The sequence below is a fragment of the Schistocerca nitens genome, chromosome 4, assembly GCF_023898315.1.
Source record: "Schistocerca nitens isolate TAMUIC-IGC-003100 chromosome 4, iqSchNite1.1, whole genome shotgun sequence".
Classification (NCBI taxonomy): Eukaryota; Metazoa; Arthropoda; class Insecta; order Orthoptera; family Acrididae; genus Schistocerca; species Schistocerca nitens.
In genome coordinates, this window is record NC_064617.1 from 62,946,863 (window position 1) to 62,969,186 (window position 22,324).

The following is a 22,324-nucleotide window of genomic DNA, read 5'->3' on the forward strand; positions in this document are numbered from 1 at the left end:
CGGGCATGGATACATGTGATGTCCTTAGGTTAGTTAGGTTTAAGTAGTTCTAAGATCTAGGGGACCGATGACCTCAAAAGTCCCATAGTGCTCCGAGCCATATGAACCATTTGAACTGATGCTTTTGTGTTGTTAATGTTCCACTGTAAACATATCTTTTTGCTGTAGGCTAATGAAGTAATTTGGAATGTCTACTATGTTTTTGGCACTAATTTTCATTAGCAGTGGTTTATGATTATGTAAGCTATGATACCAGATATACATGATCCCAATACTAAGCCATGTGGGTGGTTACAAACAATGTCATTAAATGTTAATTATTTTAACTTGGAGTTAATTGGAGAAGGTCTATGAATTCAATAATCTCTGTGTATTCAAATTTTTTATGTTTCACAAATTAATTTTGGATTTCCTTTACACCTTTTTTCGTAGGTGTGTTTGAGTAGATGCTGGAAATGTTGTATGATTAAAACTACGCGTCTTCAGGCAGTTATGTGGCTTTTAGTTCTTCAGCTAGTATTATTGTTTTTTTGGAAATATTTCTCCATAGGCACATTGTTTAATCAGTATTAATAGTTTTGCGACAGGTTGCATGCTGGACTGTTTATACAGAGTTTACCATACAACACGTTTGATTACCTTCTTTTTGTATTTTTTGCTATGTTGTTAAATGTTTATGCATAAGATCAAATTGCTTTCTGTTTCTGACAAGAGGAAATGTGTGTTCCTTAGATGTTCCTTTATTTTACTTTGAAACTGATTTTTGTGTCTTTTAGCTTGTTCTGAATGTTATTAGCATCAAGTACTTCATTTCTTTTACTATGAACTCCTTTTAGTTCTTTATGCATAATGTATTGACTTTGTCTGCCTTCCTAACTACTGTGTGTTATGTTTGCTTTACAGTTTATTACTTATGGATTTTTATGTGTTTGTGTCAGATTGTATAATGTTTGTGTCATTTACTGTATTTATTTAGACCTAAACTTTTCTTTTTTCCATTCATTTTTCAATGAGTTTGCTTATTTTGTTATATATTGCTACTTTTATAGTAGAATTTACTTTTTTGGTATCAGATGCAGTTTTAGTTATGGTTAATTACTTAGTTATTGTTGCGTGTTCCATGGATAATTTTGTACGACAGATCATAATGAAGTGAATGAGTCATTTTACATTCAAAGCACAAATTAATTTGTACATGCAGTCACATTCTGAACTTTTCTAAGTTTCTTTATTTTAATTTTTTATTAAAAAAGGGAACAGTTTTACAGATATTAGTTAGTAATTCCTATGCACCGCTATTTACACATTACAGTAACAGACGTTGTTCTGTGGAACAGAAGGAGTCGTTAATGATAAAATCGTTAATGATAAATTTTCTCAGTTTTGTTTTCAAATTTTACTGTGCTGTCTATCAGACACTTTATATAACTAGGAAATACGCCATTGCCCCTTTTGAATTGTAGTGTATTATTTAAAACAAACTTCATGAGCGACTAAATATTCTGTTACTACAGCATGTTGTGTGCCATAAAGACTTTCTTTCTTAAAAATGAATTACCCAAAATCTTAATTCCTAATGACATTACTGAGTGAAAATATGCAAAATACGTCAACTTACTGACTTGCCTCTCCTCAAGATTTGTAATCATTCCAAGGGCAAATGTGACGGAGCTAAGTTGTTTTAGAAGTTACAAAATGTTTTTTCCTATTTTAAATTCTCATCAACATGGACTCCTAATAATTTTGATGTTTATAGTATTTTTATTATTTCCTCACCATGTGCTACACTTATCGTTGGTATAGTACAGCTAGGTGTGCACAACCGAATATGCTGTGTCTTGTGGGTTAGACTGCAGGAAACCAGTCAATGATATATTTAAGAACGTTGTTTACCATTTATTTAGTTTCTGTACATATACTTGGATTGATTGCTATCCTAGTGTCATGCGCAAATAGAACTAATTCTGCTTGTTGTGTATTAGACGGAAGATCGTTTACATATATGAGGAACAGTAGTGCACATAAGATTGAACCTTAGGGAACCTCATGTATGATTTCTCCACACTCAGAATTATGTCCCTCGACTATTTTGCTTGAATTACTACGTACTACTTTCGGCATTCTTTTGGTTAGATATGACGTCACCCATTGATTGTCTATGCCACCAGTCCCTTAAAACGTCAATTTATCTAGCACAATTCACACTGTCAGATGCCTTAGAGAGGTCGCAGATAATGCCAACTCAAGCTGTTTGACTATTTAATGCTTGTAAAATCCGGTGAGTGGACATTACATGGCATTCTCAGTAGAGCAACCCTTCTGAAACCCAAGCTGTGATTTGCTAAGGATACTTATACTATTGTTGCTAAGGTGAGATACTACTCCAGAATACACCACCTTCTCAAAAATGTTGGAGAATGGCGTCAGCAGTGAAACAGGTCAGTACTTACTGAAACACAATTATCACCTTCCTTAACGAGGGTTTTACAACTGCATATTTCAGTCTCTCTGAAAAATGGCTTGAGTTACTGATGTATTACATATTTCGGATAAGACTGGACTTAATACATGGGAACAAATCTTTAGTACTTTATTAGAAAGTTCATCAAAACCAAATGAACTTTTGTTTTTGACAGAGTATATAATTTTCTTCATTTCAAAAGGAGAAGTTAGTGATATGCTCATATGATTGAATTTTATGAGCGTTACATTTCCTACATACTGCTCTGATTTTGCTCTTAAACTGTTTCTCACTATGATTTCCATTATATTTAAGAATTTATTATTAAATGCATTTTCTACCTGTGATAATCATTTATGCATCTTTTGGAGTATGAATGATGAACTTGGGATTATGTTGTATCAGTTTTTATGGAGTAGGCTATTTTCCGTTTGGTTGAACTGCATGTTTGTGTTTTTCACCAGACTTCTGTGAAATGTTTGTGTTTTTTGTCATATATTAGAAGGATTCATTTGATATTTTATTTGGATATGAAACTCCGCATTTCCTTCTAATCTGTATTGACTACGTCTCATATGTGCTTGCATATACTTGCATAAATAGTGAGTTTCACGCTGTGGGCTGTTTCTGTCTGGTTTCTGAGTAGCTGTCTGATAAGTTCTTCTTATTGCATAACTTGATCAGTTTCGTATTGCAGCAAAGACTACAGGACAATGTAACACAACGTACCAACCAGTCAACCAGTGATGGCAGAACGGCGTGTTCCAACAGCACTACTGCAGTACCCGGTCGCAGAATTACATCGGTGGCTGGCCACATATCATTTATTTGTTTGCGAAGGCCAGTCTGAAGCCCATCACGCAATAATACTTTTTACGTGTATAGAACAATGTTTCCTTTATCCAGTGTGGACGATTTCGACTTGAAATAGTAGATATGTCTGAGCGTGAGGTTGTCTAGTAGAAGTGCAGTGTAGGTACAGAACATGCCACGCAGCCAATGGTGGATGGTACAGTTCAATAATTTTCTTGTTACACTCGTGTAGGACTCAATCGAGTCTGTGATGAGCGACCTTACTTCGCCGCATATTGCAAGCTGATTCGCAATGCTGTGTCTAACACCAGCACCTCAGCTCTCGCAGCAGTGAGTGGAGCAGGCCAACATTCAGCGCAGCTGTGGTCAGCGATGTTGCCCAGTGGCAAACCTCAGACTGGCGGCCGGTGAGTGGAGGCTGGCGTTTGTTCAGCCTGCGGCTCGAGGCTCGAAAGACCTCAGTTCGGCTCTTGGCCATCAGCTGAAGCACCAAGATGATAGTTGAGATGTCGAGATGTTGAAAGAAGTGGGAGGCGTTGCGGCGGAAGCCTACACAGCAGATGACAATGCAAAGCGTGGCTGCTGCTATCATCAGTCTTGTCGGTTGGCTAGCAACATAACAAGGCAGCCGTTGTTTCTGCACGTCTCACGTACCACTTCGCTAGCCGCCATTGCCTCAGCAACCAGGTCGTGGTTGTGGAGCCACTGGCAGACCTAATACTGAGTCGCTGAACAACCGCAAGAGACCTGCATATGTCACCGTGTCTGTATAACTTTATCTGGGCCGTTTGCACACTAGGTAAGACCGTGACTATTTCGTATGACACCCATACAAGTACCACTGTACCAAACACAGCGACGTATAACATAATCGGCATCGTTGTGTACATAGTTCCGCGTAGTCAGCGCGTACACAACTTTCCCACTAGAGCGCGCCCCGCTAAGCACAACAGCACAGGCGCAGCGCTCGTCCGTCTCCGCACTACGAGATGGCGCTGCCTTAGAGACAGTCCAAATTCTGCTTTCGCCGATCCGCGTATTAATATGTAACGCAGCCAATGAGATTGCTGCTAACGTAGAACCTTTTCTCCTCATGGATCACACTCGCGCAGTGATACCTGAACGCACGAGGTATTACAACGAGTGTACAGACCTCCGATTAGTCAGTCTGCATTTGTCTGCACCAATCTGTAGGAGTCTGCATCAGTTTGTACCATTCTATAGTCAAGTTTCAGTCTGCGCCTAATAAGGTTATCATATTCCTGTACATAGCCATGATGATAAATGTATAGACACTTTGTCAAGTATCAGAGATATGTCAGAATAAGATTAACGTACCAAGACCAAAGGAACTTCAGATTGTGAATTGTAAATAGCATCCAGAATCAAGTTACGTAAGGTTTATAATTGTTATTATTTTAATAAATGTGTGTGAAAATTAATCAAGTTCTGTTTAAAGTCGCTCACAGTCAATCTGCTACTCTAAGCGTGCAAGTGGCATTTCTATCGTCTGACCTAATGGCAGAAGATAAACACGCCACGATAAGACCACGAGACGTATTGCTGACACTTTCCTACTTCGTTAGAGCAACAAGTCAAATAATCTGATGGTGTGTGTATTGAAGGTCTTACAGTACGCACACCACAGGCATAAATTTAAGCATGAGAGTGTTACGTCTATAAAACATCTAGGGGCTCTAATTGTGCATCGTAAATACAGCTGTAAGCAAGAATCTTCCATATTTGAGCATATTTCCTGTTCTCACCCACCATTAATAATGATAACATGTTCTGTGGTCAGTGATTTGTCCCAGGAGTAAATGCTCCAATCGTTTTATGGATAAAATTCACTAAACGCATTGAAATTAAACGAATGGGTAAATGGAGATTAAACGGATGGCGGTACAATGATATGAAATGATTTCAGTTCCTGTCGTTGAAATGTATTGAGAAAGCTACTATGTAAAGAGTACACAATGACAATTGAGAATCTCTGCCGGACTGTGACCTGAAACCAGATCTCCGGCTCATCAAAATGGTAGTCTCAACCATTTCGTATGTTTTCAGCAGTTGAGATATGACAAATATCTAAGGCGTCTGTTGTAATAAACTGGAAATCCGGATCGAATCCCGGTCTGGTACAAATTTCAGTTATCAGTACACATTCACTGTATTGTTCTGCTGTGGTGTGACATGTACTCAAGGACCTGCCCATTTGAAAATTGCTGAATAACAAAAAATGGCTAATAGCAGTTGAAATTAACCTTCTTCTCCTTTTTCTTGGCCTTATACCGACCTTTCACGGGGTCGTCATTTTAAGGAGGATATGACAATGTGTTACTCGCATAGTGTACCGACTGCCTTGCCGTAATGGTAACACCGGTTCCCGTCAGATCACCGAAGTTAAGAGATGTCGGGCTTTGCTAGCACTGGGGTTGGTTACTGTCCAGTTCTGCCGAGCTTTGTTGGCGAGCAGAGTACACTCAGGTCTTGTGAGGCGAATTAAAGAGCTACGTGACTGAGAAGTAGCGGTCCTGGACACGAAAGCTAACAAAGGCCGGGACAGCAGTGTCTTGACGACATGCTCCTCCACATCCACGTCCAGTGACGACTGCCGACTGAGCATGACCCGGGGGTCGGACGCTACCGTTGGGCTTTCCGAGGCCCAATGTTATTCACTATGTACAATGAGCAGTCAGTAAAGGAAACCAGGGACAAATTTGTGTAATGAATTAAATGTCAGGGAGAAGATTTCTTCTGGGGTTTGTCTGTGGCACTGTAATTCATTCACAGACTCCAAAGGAAAACCAATAGAAGTTGTTACGAAATGTTAGTGTCTTGGAGAAAGATTTGAAATACATCTAATACTAAGACAAGGGAAATGTAATGTAATCGAATTAAATGAGGCGCTGCAAAATTAATTAGGTCAGAAAATAGGATACTAAAGGCAGTAGTATGTTGTGATAATGCGACTGTTACACGGCGTGCGATCCAAGGTCCCAGTGTATGGGCGGGGCAATGCATTGTCACTTCACGGTCAGTTCGTCAAGGTTGCCTCCTTTCGCATTTTTGTATGCGATGGCGTTGGAACCCCTCCTATATGGTCTCCGAAGACGACTGGAGCGAGTGCCGTGGCGGCGAGAAGCGTGCTTAATCTATAGAAGTCACACTGCATGAATGATGATCGAGGATTACGACCGGGGGAGGAAGGCCCGCTCATGTTAGTTAAAACCATAAAATGTTTAAGTGTCACATTCCACTCAGATGTGCAGCGGACAGCAGCGGATAACTACGGACGCATATTGAAGCTCATGCGGACAATGGTGCTGTTACAAAAATTAAGAGCGTTGGATATGATCTAGAGGGTCGCCTACGTTGACGTGCACCTAGCACCGAAACACACGTAGCGCATGTCCTGCCTTTATCGTGCACAATGGCAACGCGGATACAAGAAACTTTCGGAACTTACGTGAGTGTGGGACAACTGTTTAAGATCCAATACACACCGCTTACGCTATCACCTGGAGGGGGTGGACTTGGTCTGCAGAACGTATATGAAAAGGCAAGGGCGTTATTCGTCTGTACGGTTTTTCGACAGTGGCCTGGTCAATTTCGCAGTATCTCCGGTGCGTTGGCCGATGTACTGGCTCCCACTTCAATGGTGCCCCCAGTCAATGTGAGCCATTCACCGAAGATGTCACATTTCAAGTCTTTCTTTTTGGAGCTTAGTCAGAGAAGCCCTCCCAACAACATGACTACCGACGACGCGAGATGTATACCAAATATTACTGCGCCGGTGTCCCAGGAATTCCCTGGAAAAGAAGTACCCAGACAAGAACTGGCGACACATATGGCGCGTTATACGGAACGTTTACCTCCCAACGTCGGTACCATCAACATGGTATGTGGTGGTATATAGGCAGTTCGCAGCGAACCAACAGCGACATGCGATTCATTTGGCAGACATTCCATTGTGTTTAAACTATGGAACAGTGGACACTGATGAACATCGTTTAGCATGTAGTGGGGCGGCTCCGTTGTGGCCCGAAGTGGCCGTGCGGTTAAAGGCGCTGCAGTCTGGAACCGCAAGACCGCTACGGTCGCAGGTTCGAATCCTGCCTCGGGCATGGATGTTTGTGATGTCCTTAGGTTAGTTAGGTTTAAGTAGTTCTAAGTTCTAGGGGACTAATGACCTCAGCAGTTGAGTCCCATAGTGCTCAGAGCCATTTGAACCATTTTTTTTGTGGCACTTCGCACGACAGATATTGGCGTTCCTTTTCCTCACACAATTACGTCGGACACACTCCTTTTTCCACCAAGAATCTTATTTTCCAGTCAATGAAACAAATGCAGTGACATGGGTACTGGGAATGGTTGTGGGTTACGTCTACAACGAATGGGAAAAGGACAAAATGGATTTTTGGCATTTTCTCTTGGATGGACACGCGTAGCTGCAACAGAATAAGAAATATAGGCAAGACTTCGCTAATTATCTGCGGCGGACATTTACCAACCTGCTGACCAGATGGGGTATGACGGGTGAGAGATGAGACAAAGTAAGCCAAGACAGACATCGATCACACTTACGGGAAACTTGGTTATCTTCGAGAAGACGACCCAGTCTTAGGCCACCGTCTGGAGAACGGGTCGACAGATGGCTCTAGTGCTCTATCGACCGTCGGGTGGTGATCAGATGTCGCCCCCGACTTGAATTTCATTTCATTGCTAGAGGAGCATGTTTCTTTTGTATTTATACTATCAGCGATGTCATCCTGTCATTTTCATTTGGACATTTTCAATTTTATTCATTTCCTTTACTTAATTAATTTCTATTTAGCCACTATTTGTGATAACTTTGTAGAAGAAAAGATGGATAGAGCGTCATTTAAAAACAAATAAAAACAAAAGAAAAAATAAAGCAAAAAACAAGAAGAAACTAAAAAAAGATGGATAAAGGGTCTGACATGTAAGCAGGAGGTCCCGAGTTCGAATCACGGTCGGGGCACACATTTTCAACTGTCGCCGATGATGTATGTCAACGCTCGTCGCCAGCTTAGGGTCTTCATTTAATTATTATTTCATTCTGCAGAGCTGAACTGATACCATCTTCATATACTATCGATCTTGATGCTACATCCTTATCGACAGGTGTGCTGGCGACAACTTACGCCAGTACATTAGGTAACACTGAATGTAAATTTAAATGTTTGAAAGCAGTTTCTGAAGGTATTTGTCTTAAGTGCAGCCTTGTACAGAAATGAAATATGGGCGATAGAAAGTTCATGAAACAAGAGAGGCCATTGACATTGAGTTCTACAAACGAAAGATTTGACAGATCGCAGATGTATTGAATGAAAGGACAGGAGAGAAAATATGGCACAGCTTGGCTAAAAGGAGGGACTGGTTAGTTGGACGCATCCTGAGACATCAAGAAATAATCAGTCTGGTAATGTAGGGAAGCGTGGTTGTAGGGAAGCGTGGAGGGGGGGGGGGGGGATACCTAAATATGAATACAGTAAGCAGGTCAAATGTATGCATGCGGCAGAGGTTACGCAGAGATGAAGAGGTCAACAGCGGATGGAGTAACGTGGAGAGGTGCATAAAACATGTCTGTAGACGGAAGACAATAAGGATAACAAAGTAAGAAGAAACCTCTCATTTAGTTGAGTGCTGGACATACCTATGCGGACTGGGTACCTGGACGTCATGAGTGCTGCCCTGGAAGGCGTGCAGATGGCCTGCACGTAGTGCTGGCTGAGGATGACCCCATGGTAGGCCAATGCGTCGATGTTCGGGGTAGGTATCTGGTCAGAGCCGTGGAAGCTCACGTCGTTCCAACCCTGGAATTTTTATGAAACATATTTGCTTTCCTCACACACAAGTTTCAAAGCACTGATAACATGTGTGCATAGTCGGTTCGTAGCTACCAATATTCACCATGGTTGTTGAAAGCATAAACAATTATTATTAGATAATCTTTCGAAAGCTAGAGCGTACTCATACAAGCATCAAATTAGAAAGAAAACCGATAGTTACTCGAATACAGTAACGATCGTCTTTAAAGCTGTTGACCTGTTACTAAACAGTCGATGTGCTCACTTTCGTAACGATAAAAAAGTTGTCAATGTTGTTCGCGTGGGATCCAAACTGAGAAGAGATCCAACATGTGTGATTGTTGTACCTTAATCTTCCAATTCAGTCCTGTAACAGAAGTACGATATTATTCTTATTCCATTTTTAATGGCGGCATTCACTTTTTATGTACTGCAACGTCTTTCTGAAATTACAATTATTACTCCCGAAAATAAAGGTTTTTCCAGTTGTGTGAAATTCTTACAAGGTACAACATGGTCATATTTTATTGAAATTTAAAGTGTTTCAGTAGAGGATATCTTGTCAGTACTGCATTTAATAATTTATCTGTTACATTATTTCTCTACCACACACAAATAATCAGTAAGTGAAACAAAAGTAAGTAGTAGTATTGTCAAAAATTATTTACATGTTAAAAACATTCAGAAATAGAAGCTATTGGAAACCAACACAAATTTGTGTTCCAGGACATGTAAAATTGACAAGACATAAAAGAGACTTAGTTTACTTACAAGCCTAAATTGTCTATGGTGTAAGATCTCCCGCTGTTGCAAGGTATAAGACGATCCACGACCGGTGAGATAGGGCCTTAATGTGCGTAAAATGTATAAATGGTTGTAAAATATACAGCATTTTAATCTCCATAAAATTTCGATCAAGAACTAACAACATAAACCATGTAGCTTTAATGTAGGATACATAATTTAAATGTGTAAAACGTGAATTACCTAAAAATACTAACAAGGAGAGGCCGCCAATTGTGAAATTCAGATTCGATTCATACTGCGCATAATAAAAGCTCATGGCCAGAGGTGTAATGTGGCAAAGCACCAAGATGCACTTCTCAGCCGTTGTCGAAAAAATCGACAGTTAAAAGAAACTGTTGCGGTGAATGAATAACTTCTCAACAGCGTTGTGGCGCAGCAGTAAGCGCTCGGGTTCATAATCCGAAGGTCGCGGGATCGAATCTCGCGTCATGCAACTTTTTTTTTATTATTATTTTTTTGTAATTCAAATATATATATATATATATATATATATATATATATATATATATATATATATATATATAAACTATTAATGAATTGCTTATGCATGTTGGTGAAGGCGGATCGCTCTCCAATTGTACCGCCTCCATTTTTCCGTTTTTTTAACACGGTGTACCAAAGCTCTCCCGTCCGCACTGATTTTCGACGATGTTATAAGTTGCGCCAGGGACCGCATCTACCTTCTTTCGAAGTTAGCAGGCAACTACGCTGTTATGCGGCTGCTCGTTTCGGCCCATTCAACATCTGTCCTGCAAGTGTAACGAGCGACTAACGGAGTTAATATTTCATACCTGCCGCAGCAAATTTGTGTTCGTGGGGTCCCTATTCTAATTCGAACGTTTGACTTACGCTATATGTATTCGTTTCGGAATAGCGTTTCTACGTCTTCCGTTAACTATACGGGGTTAACATTATGAAGACAATAACATTTGTGAAATACAACTTTGTTTGCGGAAAACATAATGATATTCGAAGTCGCCAGTTTTTCCACGACAAACGACTTTCAACAACTGATTATATGCAACTGATTGTCGGGAATTTTATATATATATAATCTCGCGCCATGCATTTTTTTTAGTATTTGTTTTTGTAATTCATATATATATATATGATATATATATATATATATATATATATATATATATATATATGAATTACAAAAACAAATACTAAAAAAAAAGTTGCATGGCGCGAGATTCGATCCGGCGACCTTCGGATTACGAACCCGAGCGCTTACCGCTGCGCCACGACGCTGTAGAAAATTATTAATCGTAGAGAGTATTTCACCGCAACGGTTTCTTTTAACTGTCGATTTTCTCGACAACGGCTGAGAAGTGCATCTTTGTGCTTTGCCACATTACACCTCTGACCATGAGCTTTTATTATGCGCAGTATGAATCGAATCTGAATTTCACAATTGGCGGTCTCCCCTTGTAAGCAAAACACAAACTCATATCCAAAAACAATAAAAACTGCAGAAAATTGCAGAAACTGCTTATGGATGTCTCTAGTGTGCATTCCTTGATGTGATACTAAAATCATTCACATGGCTGAAGCACCGAGTACAAAGCGTTGTTTGTTACCCCTTACACTATCCCCTAGGTGTAATACTCGCCTCTACTGTACATGGGTGGACTGCCTTACCAATACATCACCAAATAATGTCTATATATCTAACGATGTTTTAAACACGACAATCAACTTGCTTTTAGTAAAATGAGCAAAGAAAATAAGGGTGTTCTTTACTACAAGTGAGACGTGAATATCAAATAAAAATCTGAAAACTGTGTTGCCAGTTTCATAGTTTCTAGGCAAGGAGCACAGAGTGAATTTATTGCAATAAACTGAACTGAAGTAACGAAAAGCAAACGAACCAGGGAGCACTGTGCTGAAGACACTGAATACGTGCTTGGAATAAATCGTTTATTCGGTTATTCGGCATTACTTTTTCAGTGACAAGTTATAGGAAACCAGGTCTCATTTCATTTTTTAAATATCATCCCATTTTCATACCTGAGTGCTTCTACAAGAGAGGTACATTCCTTCCATCACTTGCTCGCCTTTCAGAGGAGCCTTAAGCAGATCACTAAAAGTGGCAAAGAAAATCCGAAGGTACATCAGCAAATGGTGGCAAAGGAAATCAGAAGGCACATTGCAAGAGCGTCTACAACAAAATAAAAAAAAAATCTACTCGTGTTATGAGAGTGCACGAGCATACTTGGCGCTGGCTGCAGTGAGGCGTATGGTTATCTGTCCATGGGAGGATAAAGAATTCTGTCGAGACAGATCTAGCGGAACCCCTGTGAATATTTGTAGTCAACTCAGAACCAAATCTACTGGACAGTGTATTGGACGAGGATCTCCTGTTTCCTAATCTGCCAAATAACGTGAACGCAATCCTACCTGTTACTTCCTAGGAGAGTGCTTACGATAATATTTTGTGGGGCCACAGGGACTGTGGAATGAAATTACTCGCCAGTACTGTATCCACCTCAGTGGCAATTCGGATTGTATCAAATACAGAAAGCTTTATAGTCAGCAATTCCACGGTATGGATAGGTGCATTTTGTTCATATGCACGCAAGTGCACACACATAAACACAAACACAAACACACACACACACACACACACACACACAAACACAAATATTCCATTTGCATATGTTTCTTCACGTAAAACATTTTTGCAGAAAAATGTATTTATAGCTGATTGTAAGATAGTTACTACTAAATAGATTGTTCCAGAACGTCATAAAATACACAAATCTGTATATTAAGTAACAGTTCTTGACTGCAGGCTCTTGTTCATAATGCCGAACGGGACGAATCCTTCTGACTTTAGACAGGAATATCTACGCCCTTGGTGCCAATAAAAATCCGTCATGAACCTTCGATCTGACTTTTTATTATTGTGAAACAACTCATACTTGAATCATGATTGCCAGTATTTTAGAAGAAGATTGTTTAAAAATAGCTAGTTTGTACTTCACAAGATCACTGGCTCATAAAATTTCAACTCCGCTAGTAATTACTCGTTTTGAGATTGAATACCTTATTTGAAAACTCTCATTTCTGCCTCCGCAAGTAATTATTCGTTTTAGGAGTGTATACCTTATTTGAAAGCTCTCACTTCCGCCTTTATAAAGAAAATCTTTTCTTCCTTGAAGAAGAATTATCTTTAGTCACAATTATTGGGTTTGTAATAATTAAAGAATGTTCGAATTTTAAAGCTTAATCTTTTCTAAACTCTTCTGAATATGTCACTAAAAGACGTAGCAGTTAATAAAATATTTCGACTGTAAAACATTTTTCTGGAAAAATTCTTGAGTAGCTGAACAACTGAAAAATTTTATACACCAAAAATTTCCACCCATGATTGGATAATTTTATTATTCAATTATTTATTTAATACATCGTCATTAGTTAAGCCAAACAGTATAATTAGTAAACAAATATATAGGGTGAGTCTCGTAAGACGTAACTCCCCCTTTATTCCAGGGGCGATTGCACATATCGGCATGTGGTTTTTGGCGAATCATAGCGGACTATGGGGCATATGCGTTGGTACATGCACAATAATCACAACGTTTATATTGACAGAGATAATGAGGCAAGTACATGTTTTTTAAATGGGACGCTATACTTTTTTACCATCATTCGAACGCTCTGGAAAAGACGCGTATAGTGATGTAACGCATGTTGCTATTGTGATTCAAACTTTGCTTAAAAGAGTGCGGATGAGGATTAACCTACGTAGTGTAGGCCGTGCATGATGCAGAGAGAACGGCAACTGCGTCTGCGGGTCGCGCGAGGCGTGTTTACAGTCTGCAGCCGCTTCCGACCGCCTCGACCTTCAATCGTGCAATATTTCCCAGCGTCTTTTAAGCGTTGTTTGAATCACAATAGCAGCATGCGTTACATCACGATGGTAAAAAAAAGTATAGCGTCCCATTTAAAAAACATGTAATTGCCTCATTATCTCGGTCAATATAAACGTTGTGATGACTGGAATGTACCAAAGTATGTGCCCCATAGTCGGCTATGATTTGCCGAACACCGCTCGTCGATACGTGCAATCGCCAACGGAATAATGGGGGTGTTACGTCTTGCGTGACTCATCCTGTATAATTCATCTTCCCTCGGTCGTGCCTTCTGAAAATCACATTATTGAAAATGCAGTTCCTCTGTACTTAGCTACTTTGTAAAACCTTCCCTACGCCAAAGATACGCCCAACAATTAGTCTTTGATTTGCAGTCAGTCTCAGTTTATACTGTAATGATTAATGATCTGTGTAATGAACCTGGTTTCATTTCTCACAATCAAATCACACAAAGATGATCTTCGGAAAGTTAAGTAAATTTCCTACATTAAGGCCCTGTTACTTAGTTTTCCCAGTAAGATAACAAAAAGTGCCAATTGGAAGCCTAATTTTCCTGAGCTTGGAGGAAGAGAAGGAAACTTAAAATCGTGGCTTCATGACCGGAACGTTATTTTAGAGAGAGTGCGCATAATAATGTGAGTAAATATTTCTTTCAGAAAAGCGAGCGGCGCAATAAAAAGGTACAGACGAATACCAGAAAGAAGATGAGTGTTTCATGAAAGTAAATGGCACAGTGATGGGATCTGCGTTGGGGACTGCAACGAGTACCACACATTGATACCGTAATGGTGAGTAAAATAAAGCACTTTGTTTTTAACTTCAGTGACTTTCATAAGTCTAGATAATTATAAACTCTTAATGTGTGAAAGTTGTGAACTTGTTTTTCTTTCGATGGTACAGTCACTGAAGAAGAGGCTGCTGTGGCATTAGAAAAAGCGGAGAGGGATATGATTGCAGATTAGACCAAAGTGAAGGCGAGAATGTTATACTAAACTCTTATGAGAAAAATAAGTGACTAAATAGGCACATAGCAGAGTCGAAAAATTAACTCAGTGGCCAAATTGCAGAAACAAATGACAAGACAGATGGATCAAAAATATATGATGTGCTCAGATACGTTGTTCAAATAAAAAATAAAATGACCTCAACAGTACAGAAATCAAGTAAGAATTTTCTGGTCTTAAGGTGAACAAAAGAAATGTGGTAGGCAACGTTGGAACTCCTGACGTGTGTAATCTAAATAGGGATGAAGATGAAGTAATGAGTAAAGTAGCGTTGACACAGAAGGTGAAAAGGATGTTTTGATTAAGATAACGAATTCAAATGGAAATTTAACTTTTGTTATTTGAATGAATGTTTATCAGAATATAGCGGAAGTCAGGTAGAAGATGTACTGAAACTGTCAAAGAGCAACTATGAATAATTACTTTCTAATACACAAAGTATTATTAGTTTTAAATTTAGGAGGGAGCATTACGGAACGACAAACTGTAATAAGCCATGGACATGCAGTAGGAATTAAGTAGAGAGCTTTGACAGATGAAAGAGTGCAGGCAGCAGAGATACAGCTATATTCTTAAGTTTTAAACCCACCAGCTTCTCTTTTTCATCTGTCGTCGGAAGCCCATATGTTCCGAAACAATTGGCGATCATTTGCTCCTTCCGTTTTTCCACATTTTACCCAGCAATCTCACAGCATCTAAAATATTGATAGTTGTGAGAATGACCAGCCGCAGTGGTCGAGCGGCTGTAAGAGCTTCAGTCCAGAACCACTCGGCTGCTACGGTCGGAGGTTCGAATCCTGCCTCGGGCATGGATATGTGTGTGATGTCCTTACGTTAGTTAGGTTTACTTAGTTCTAAGTCTATGGGACTGATGACCTCAGATGTTAAGTCCCATAGTGCTCAGAGCCATTTGAACCATTTTGTCATCGCCATTTGTGCGGACTGTCATTTCGACCGCTGCATACTTGTAGTTTTCTTTGGCGTTCCTGATTGTTCCTTGACCTAACGTTTGCAAGTTCTACGAAGTGTTACGTGGTAAAAACTTTACTGTCACGCATTTTGTGAGCGCTGCTACTGTCCACAACAAACACAATTTTTCGATTTTCAAGAGTCATTTTCCTATCAAAGCCCTTTACCTAATTGGAAAACACTTCTGAAGTCATCCATGCTTTATTGTTCGTAGTGTACTCCACAGGGAGCGACTTACACACGGAAAAACTTACCGGCATTTCAGGTTTTCCAGTAGTAAGTGGCTTTAGTTTTTCTGGGCCAGTCATATTTGTTACTAACAGAACGGTTACACGATCTTCGCTTAGCTTGCCCTCTTGACAGTTTTCTCCTCGGAAACTCAAAGTTTTGTCTGGAAGGCATTTGTAAAGAAGTCCAAGTTAGTTTGCTTTAAAAACAGCATCTGGTTCGTAATCTTAAAGGATCTTCTGCATTCATTGCAAATTTTGTTTACTACACTGGCACTTTTCCCACTCAAGCTTCGAATAACAATGCCTTGTCTTTTCCTGAAATTTCCTGACCTCTCGTTACTAGCACGAAATGTTTCGTATCCCAACGTTGCTGCAAATAATTCACCTTTTCTTTCAAACTAAGTCCTCCAACGTTCACATCATTATTCCTTTGTTGTTGGAAATACTGTACTAAAACCTCTTCTAAATCTGGAAACTCACCCATCATTATGGTTTCCTATCTGTCCCTTAATCTGTGGTAATCATGCGGTCCTAATTGATTATTGTCGATGGTGTGCCTACCGGAATCGCAAACTCTGCAGCTATGTCTTTCTGTTTCTTCCTCTCCTGCATTCAGTTCGTCAGTTAATTTTCGCTATCCAGCGACTATCTGACATTTACACTCAGAGCCCAAGGCTGACACGTAGAGTTCACACTCAGTCAAAACAAACACTGGCTGAAATCGCAGCTGCAAGGAGGGCGTCGGAACTGCAACGCTACGCACATCTCTCTGACGCACGGACGCAGAGAAGTGAGGGACTGGGACCCCGCTATTTGTGCGCACTTCGATGTACAGAGGCGAGAAAGACTTCGATGCATGGAGGTGACTTCGATGTAAAGAGTTTTTGTTCACTGAACTTGGATAAATAAAGGTAAACCCTGCCTTTCTCGAGCCTTCCCAAAACTTCGATATCGAGGTCCGATATATCGAGGTTTGACTGTAACTGCAGGACTAGAAAATGGCTAACTATAAGCACTACGTTAGTGGAGGGCAAATTCATAATGATGGGGATTCTCATAATTAATCAAGAAATTAGGAAAAACTACAGTCTTTAAATCTGAAAAATTAAAAAACAAACAGGTTGTTCGAATAAGAATAGACATATAATTTGGAGGAAGGGAAACCTGTGGCACAACATGATTAAAAATAGAGATCAATTTGATAGTACCCATAATGAGACATCAGCCATTAACAGTTCGGTGATGGAGGGGAGTGTGGAGCGTAAAAATCGTAGAAGGAGACTAAGAGATGAATACAGTAAGCAGATGTGGGTTGCAATACTTATTCGAAGATGTGGCGGCTTGTACAGGATAAAGTAGCACGGAGAGCTGCATCGAAGCAGTCTTAGGACTGAAGATCAACATTAATAAGAACGGCATCGACAACGACATTGTAGTAAACAGAAACATCGGGACTATAAAAATTTGTCATGGTTTTTGCAAACAAATACTTCTCAACATTCAAAAATTTTCGAACACCAACATTTTGATTAGGAACAGGTTTCAATATATTTGGAAACAGTGAAACACTTCTTGAGAAATTGAGAACGGCGACTCTTAAATGAGCTATAACAATGTTATAAAAAATTTTAGCAACAGTGAAAATTTGCATTCACACGGTTTGCATCTACAGCAAGTGTTTCTTTGTAGAAAATACTTCCGATCCAACTAAGTATATTATTGTCAACAGTAACAATAAAATTCCAAAGCCATTACAAGTTTTGTGAAATATGTCATGGATAAGAAGTTAGTCATTTTTCGTAAGAATGGTATACGCTTTACCTACATAATGGAAAAGAGAAAGAAACATTGTGGACTTAAGAGTTAGAATTTCAGCAAGTATACCTATCCCAGCATGTTAAGTCTCAACTAGCAGCCACTGGTTTGTTAACTACAGTTTTTGAGTCAATAAATCTGTGTTTCATACTAGTAGTTCTTCCTAAATGCGTACTAATTGTTTTTTTCATTTTCATCCACAGTGATAATCTTTGAACGTAGAATATGCTCAGTGATCCCCAACAGACGAGAACACAATCTATATCAGTGTGTAATTCTCTGCGTACGATCAGTTACCCTCCCTAAAGCGCTAGTGAACTACTCTCCTTTGCAGTCCAAAGGTGCTGTTTGCATTAGAGGGGATTATCGTTGGCATGTCCGCCCCCGGTAGCCGAATGGCGCCGGCACGGTAGCTCAGAGTGTTCGGTCAGAGAGCCGGTTGGCCTCTGTAATAAAAAACTGAGTGGAAGGATCAACCACCGGACTTGAACAGGATGTCTTGCAACGTCCTCAGCGACCACACACAACGATCAATAACAAAACAAAACAAAAATGGTCAGCGCGACGGGTTGTAAATCCTCATGGCCCGGGTTCGATTCCCGCCTGGGTCGGGGAATTTTCTCGGTCCAGGAATTGGGTGTTGTGCTGTTCTCATCATGATCCTGTCATCCTCATCGACTGCAGGTCGCCGAAGTGGTGTCAAATTGAAAGACCGGCACCTGGTGAACGGTCTGCCCGCCGTGGGGCCCTAGCCATACGAATAAATAAATAAATAAATCGTTGGCAAGATAGGAATGACGTACTTTAAATTTCATTTCTGATGATTAATTTATAAATGGTATCCACAGAACTACTAAATTAGTTTACCAAGCTGGAAATTTGTCGCAATGAAATAAAAGGGAACTAAACATTAACGTGAAATGTAACAAGCAGCACTAAAATACATTCAAATAAATTATTACAGGATATTTTGCAAGTCGTGAACGTATAGAGGATAGCAGTGCGACGTAATATCTAGAAGCAATTAATGAGAGGATGGGCGCAGTAGTAAGGTACTGGGCACAGATTCAATAGGACAGAGTTTTAAATCCTGGTCTAGCCACACAGATAAAGGTTTCCTAGGCCTCTAACGAGTTCATTGTGCAGGACACCATATACTAAGCTTGCTTTTTTGTCGACATAGAGATCGTTGGAGCATAAATACCACTCAGTTCAGTAATTTTACGTCTGGCATTTGCTAGCTAGTCAGGATTTCGTGACAGAAGGCATTCGGTACCACAGAGCACATTCCATCATTTTATGTCACAACTAGTGTTGCTTTAATAAGAGTTTCTAAAGTGGCTAAGAGTGTGTCATGCATGACCCATTATAAATGTTTTATGTAGCAAAGCCTTGAACTTGAGATGGTCTTAAGACCGTAACAGGTAATCAAAGTTAAAAAACGCGAAGGAATTGTCCAGATAGTTTAATAACCATACCAATATTTCAGACGTATCACGTCTAACGCAAATAAGATGGCTGGATCGAGAGTCGAAAAACGACAAGAATTTAACTGGGCAGGTGTCGCGGCTGTCGGAGGTGCAGCAATTTCCGAGACAGCTCTTAATAGGGCTCTCAGAAGGGATATTCAAGACTGAGGAGAACAGAGAGTGACTTTCAAAAAATTCCCTTTGTGAAAGAAACCGCTAATGGGAGATTCAGCTTAAGGGGCGCCGGACAAGGTGATTTTCGGACTCCTGGAAATGCCGCTTCCATGAATCTGATTAAAGCGGACGTTAATTACGAATTAATGTGACAAAAGAGCACCAAGCTGGATGGTCTTTCTCATTAAGGAGCTCACAAATTATAAAAATTGTTGTAAAAGATACTTGTGTGAAAATAGAATATTTTGGGAAGGTTAACTGTTCTACCATGAAGCGTTAAACTTAATTCTCATTACCTCCAATACATTATATTGATTACATTGAAATTTTTCGAAACAAAAATAGCCAAAAGTGCTAGTAGAATATCTTCGTTACGTGGGCGGGCTTAGAGTCCATTGAATGTTTGAGAAATTACCCGAAACGTAATTAGGGGAAGACTACGAAGAGAAGCAGGATGAAGAAATGTGTGACTGACTTAGATGCTTGAGTGTATGTAACTCAACAGGAGTTTTTGAAATATCAATGTTAACAAAATTCACAGTGCATGTAAAAGATAGGAATATAATTCCTCTACAAACAAAAATCTATGAAAACTTACATCACCTTTCCGGAATAATATTATAATCGCGTTCTATTCATGTTGGTCTTGTAAGTAGGCTGTTTAGGTTTTTTTATTGGTAACGCCACCTCTGTATGAAAATCACTGGCTGTGCTGTGTGCAGCCTGTGGCTGCTTTGCATTGTTGTAATACTCGCCATTGTAGTGTTAGGCAGCTGGCTGTGAACAGCGCGTAGCGTTGGGCAGTTGGAGGTGAGCCGCCAGCAGTGGTGGATGTGGGGAGAGAGATGGCGGAGTTTTGTAATTTGTCATGAACTGCTATATATATGATGATATCAAGGTAAATACATTGTTTGTTCTCTATTAATATCTTTCATTTGCTAACTATCCCTATCAGTAGTTAGTGCCTTCCATAGTTTGAATCTTTTATTTAGCTGGCAGTAGTGGCGCTCGCTGTATTGCAGTAGCTTGAGCAGCGAAGATTTTTGTGAGGTAAGTGATTTGTGAAACGTATAGTTTAATGTTAGTCAGGGCCATTCTTTTGTAGGGAATTTTGAAAGTCAGATTGCGTTGCGCTATAAATATTGTGTGTCAGTTTAAGCACAGTCGTATGTAAAATTGTTTAAAAAGGGGACGTTTCATATGGCGACCCTGCCAGGATACCTCACTGGAATTTTCTGATTTTTTTCCTTGTAGTTTGTGTAATTAGTGTAGCTTTTGTTTATTGCCAGCGCGTGATTATAGAGAGAATTTCCTTTGTAGTTGTAGTTTTTCATTGTTGTACAGTAAAACAGTTGTGGCATGCATGTAGATTTGCACCAAGTATTTCGCAGCTGCAATTAATTAGATATTATTTTCAGTGTTATGTTAATGTGTTGTCTTATTTTTGCTCTTCAAATTGTGTTTTTCTGTGTTGTTGTGTGAAATACTGTGACAATAATGGCGTGTGAAAAACGTAATACTAGGCTCCAAAGTAAACTGCGAAATGACAGTGAAAACGAAAGCAGTGTGTTAGCGCCACCGAGTAATGAATTAACTGATGTTCAAAGTAATAATTTGGTAATTGTGCATAGGGAAATGGAGCGGGCGGCAAACAATGGCGTGGACAGTGAAACAATTAGTGAGCAGGGAAGCATTATCGATCGATCGGTCGGCAATAGCTCGCCTCAGGAATCCGAATTGACAGAACACAATTTTGCAAATACTGTAGATTCAGGTTTTGCGTCCTCACCGTTTTCTCAAATAAGTCAAGACACAATTTCTGCTAGTCAAAATGTGAATGTTGCCGGTGCAAATGCACTGCCGAAAAGCATAGAGGAACAGATTCCAGACACTCATTCATTATTATTGCAATTAATGCAACAAATGAAACAAAATCAGAGACAAACACAGCAACAGCTTCAAAAGTTAGACTCATTGGAGCAAACTCTTGAACAAACACGTGAGGATTTAACTACTGAGTTACATCACATTGAATCGAAATGTCAAAAAGTCTGTAATGACGTAAAAACACAAATTTGTGAGCATTTCCAACCTATTTTTTCGCGGCATGAAAATGCACTACAGAATCACGAAGCAGCCATAAAAGAACTGCAAACTACTGTTCACGAAAATCATGTGACCTTGCAAGCTAAATTTGACTCAGTTGCATCTACCGATTCGGTTACGCAACTTGCAAAAACTCAGGAAAACTTAAAGGACACAGTAGATACTCTGAAACTTGGTTCAGAAAAACACACTGAGGAAATAAGTACACTATCGGAGAAAGTAGCCGAACTTTCGGATCAGGTCACTAACTTATCTACAAAGGTAGATGAGGATCTGAATGACACAACACCTGTAGCCTTCACTGACACTGAAGAGTACGAACAAATTAGGAAATTCAAACAAAATCAAAATCAAATCAATACACAGTACAAAAGAGAAATCCGGGAAGTGCAAGATCAGTTGGCAGAAGTAGTACAAGAATTACGTATTTCAGAGGACACTCGCGCTCCAACACAGGAAGAGGGACTTAGAAATACGGAAAAGACGCAAAATAATAACACAGGGCATTTCGGAAGTTATGAAAGAAACTGGCAATGTGCACCGAATTTTGAGATGGAACGGCCGACACGACCTAACAATGACCGATATGCGACTCGCCGACATGATGATTTTGACTATAAGCTGTTCATTACTACACGTAAATTCAAAACGTTTAAGAATTCTGCCAACGACATTCATCCACAAGCGTGGCTTCATCAATTCTCTCATTGTTTTCCTCCCAACTGGTCATTGGAGCACAGGTTAGAATTTATGTGTGGCTA

General features: G+C 39.8%; 1 protein-coding gene across 1 annotated transcript in view; it reads right to left on the reverse strand.

Moving 5' to 3' along the window:
* Window positions 1-22,324, reverse strand: part of LOC126251736 (arylsulfatase B-like) — a 219,140-nt gene that overhangs the window by 82,328 nt on the left and 114,488 nt on the right. The window contains exon 3 of the mRNA XM_049952344.1: window positions 8,955-9,114. Within this exon, the coding sequence (XP_049808301.1) occupies window positions 8,955-9,114 (160 nt within the window). The remainder of the gene's footprint in view (window positions 1-8,954; window positions 9,115-22,324) is intronic.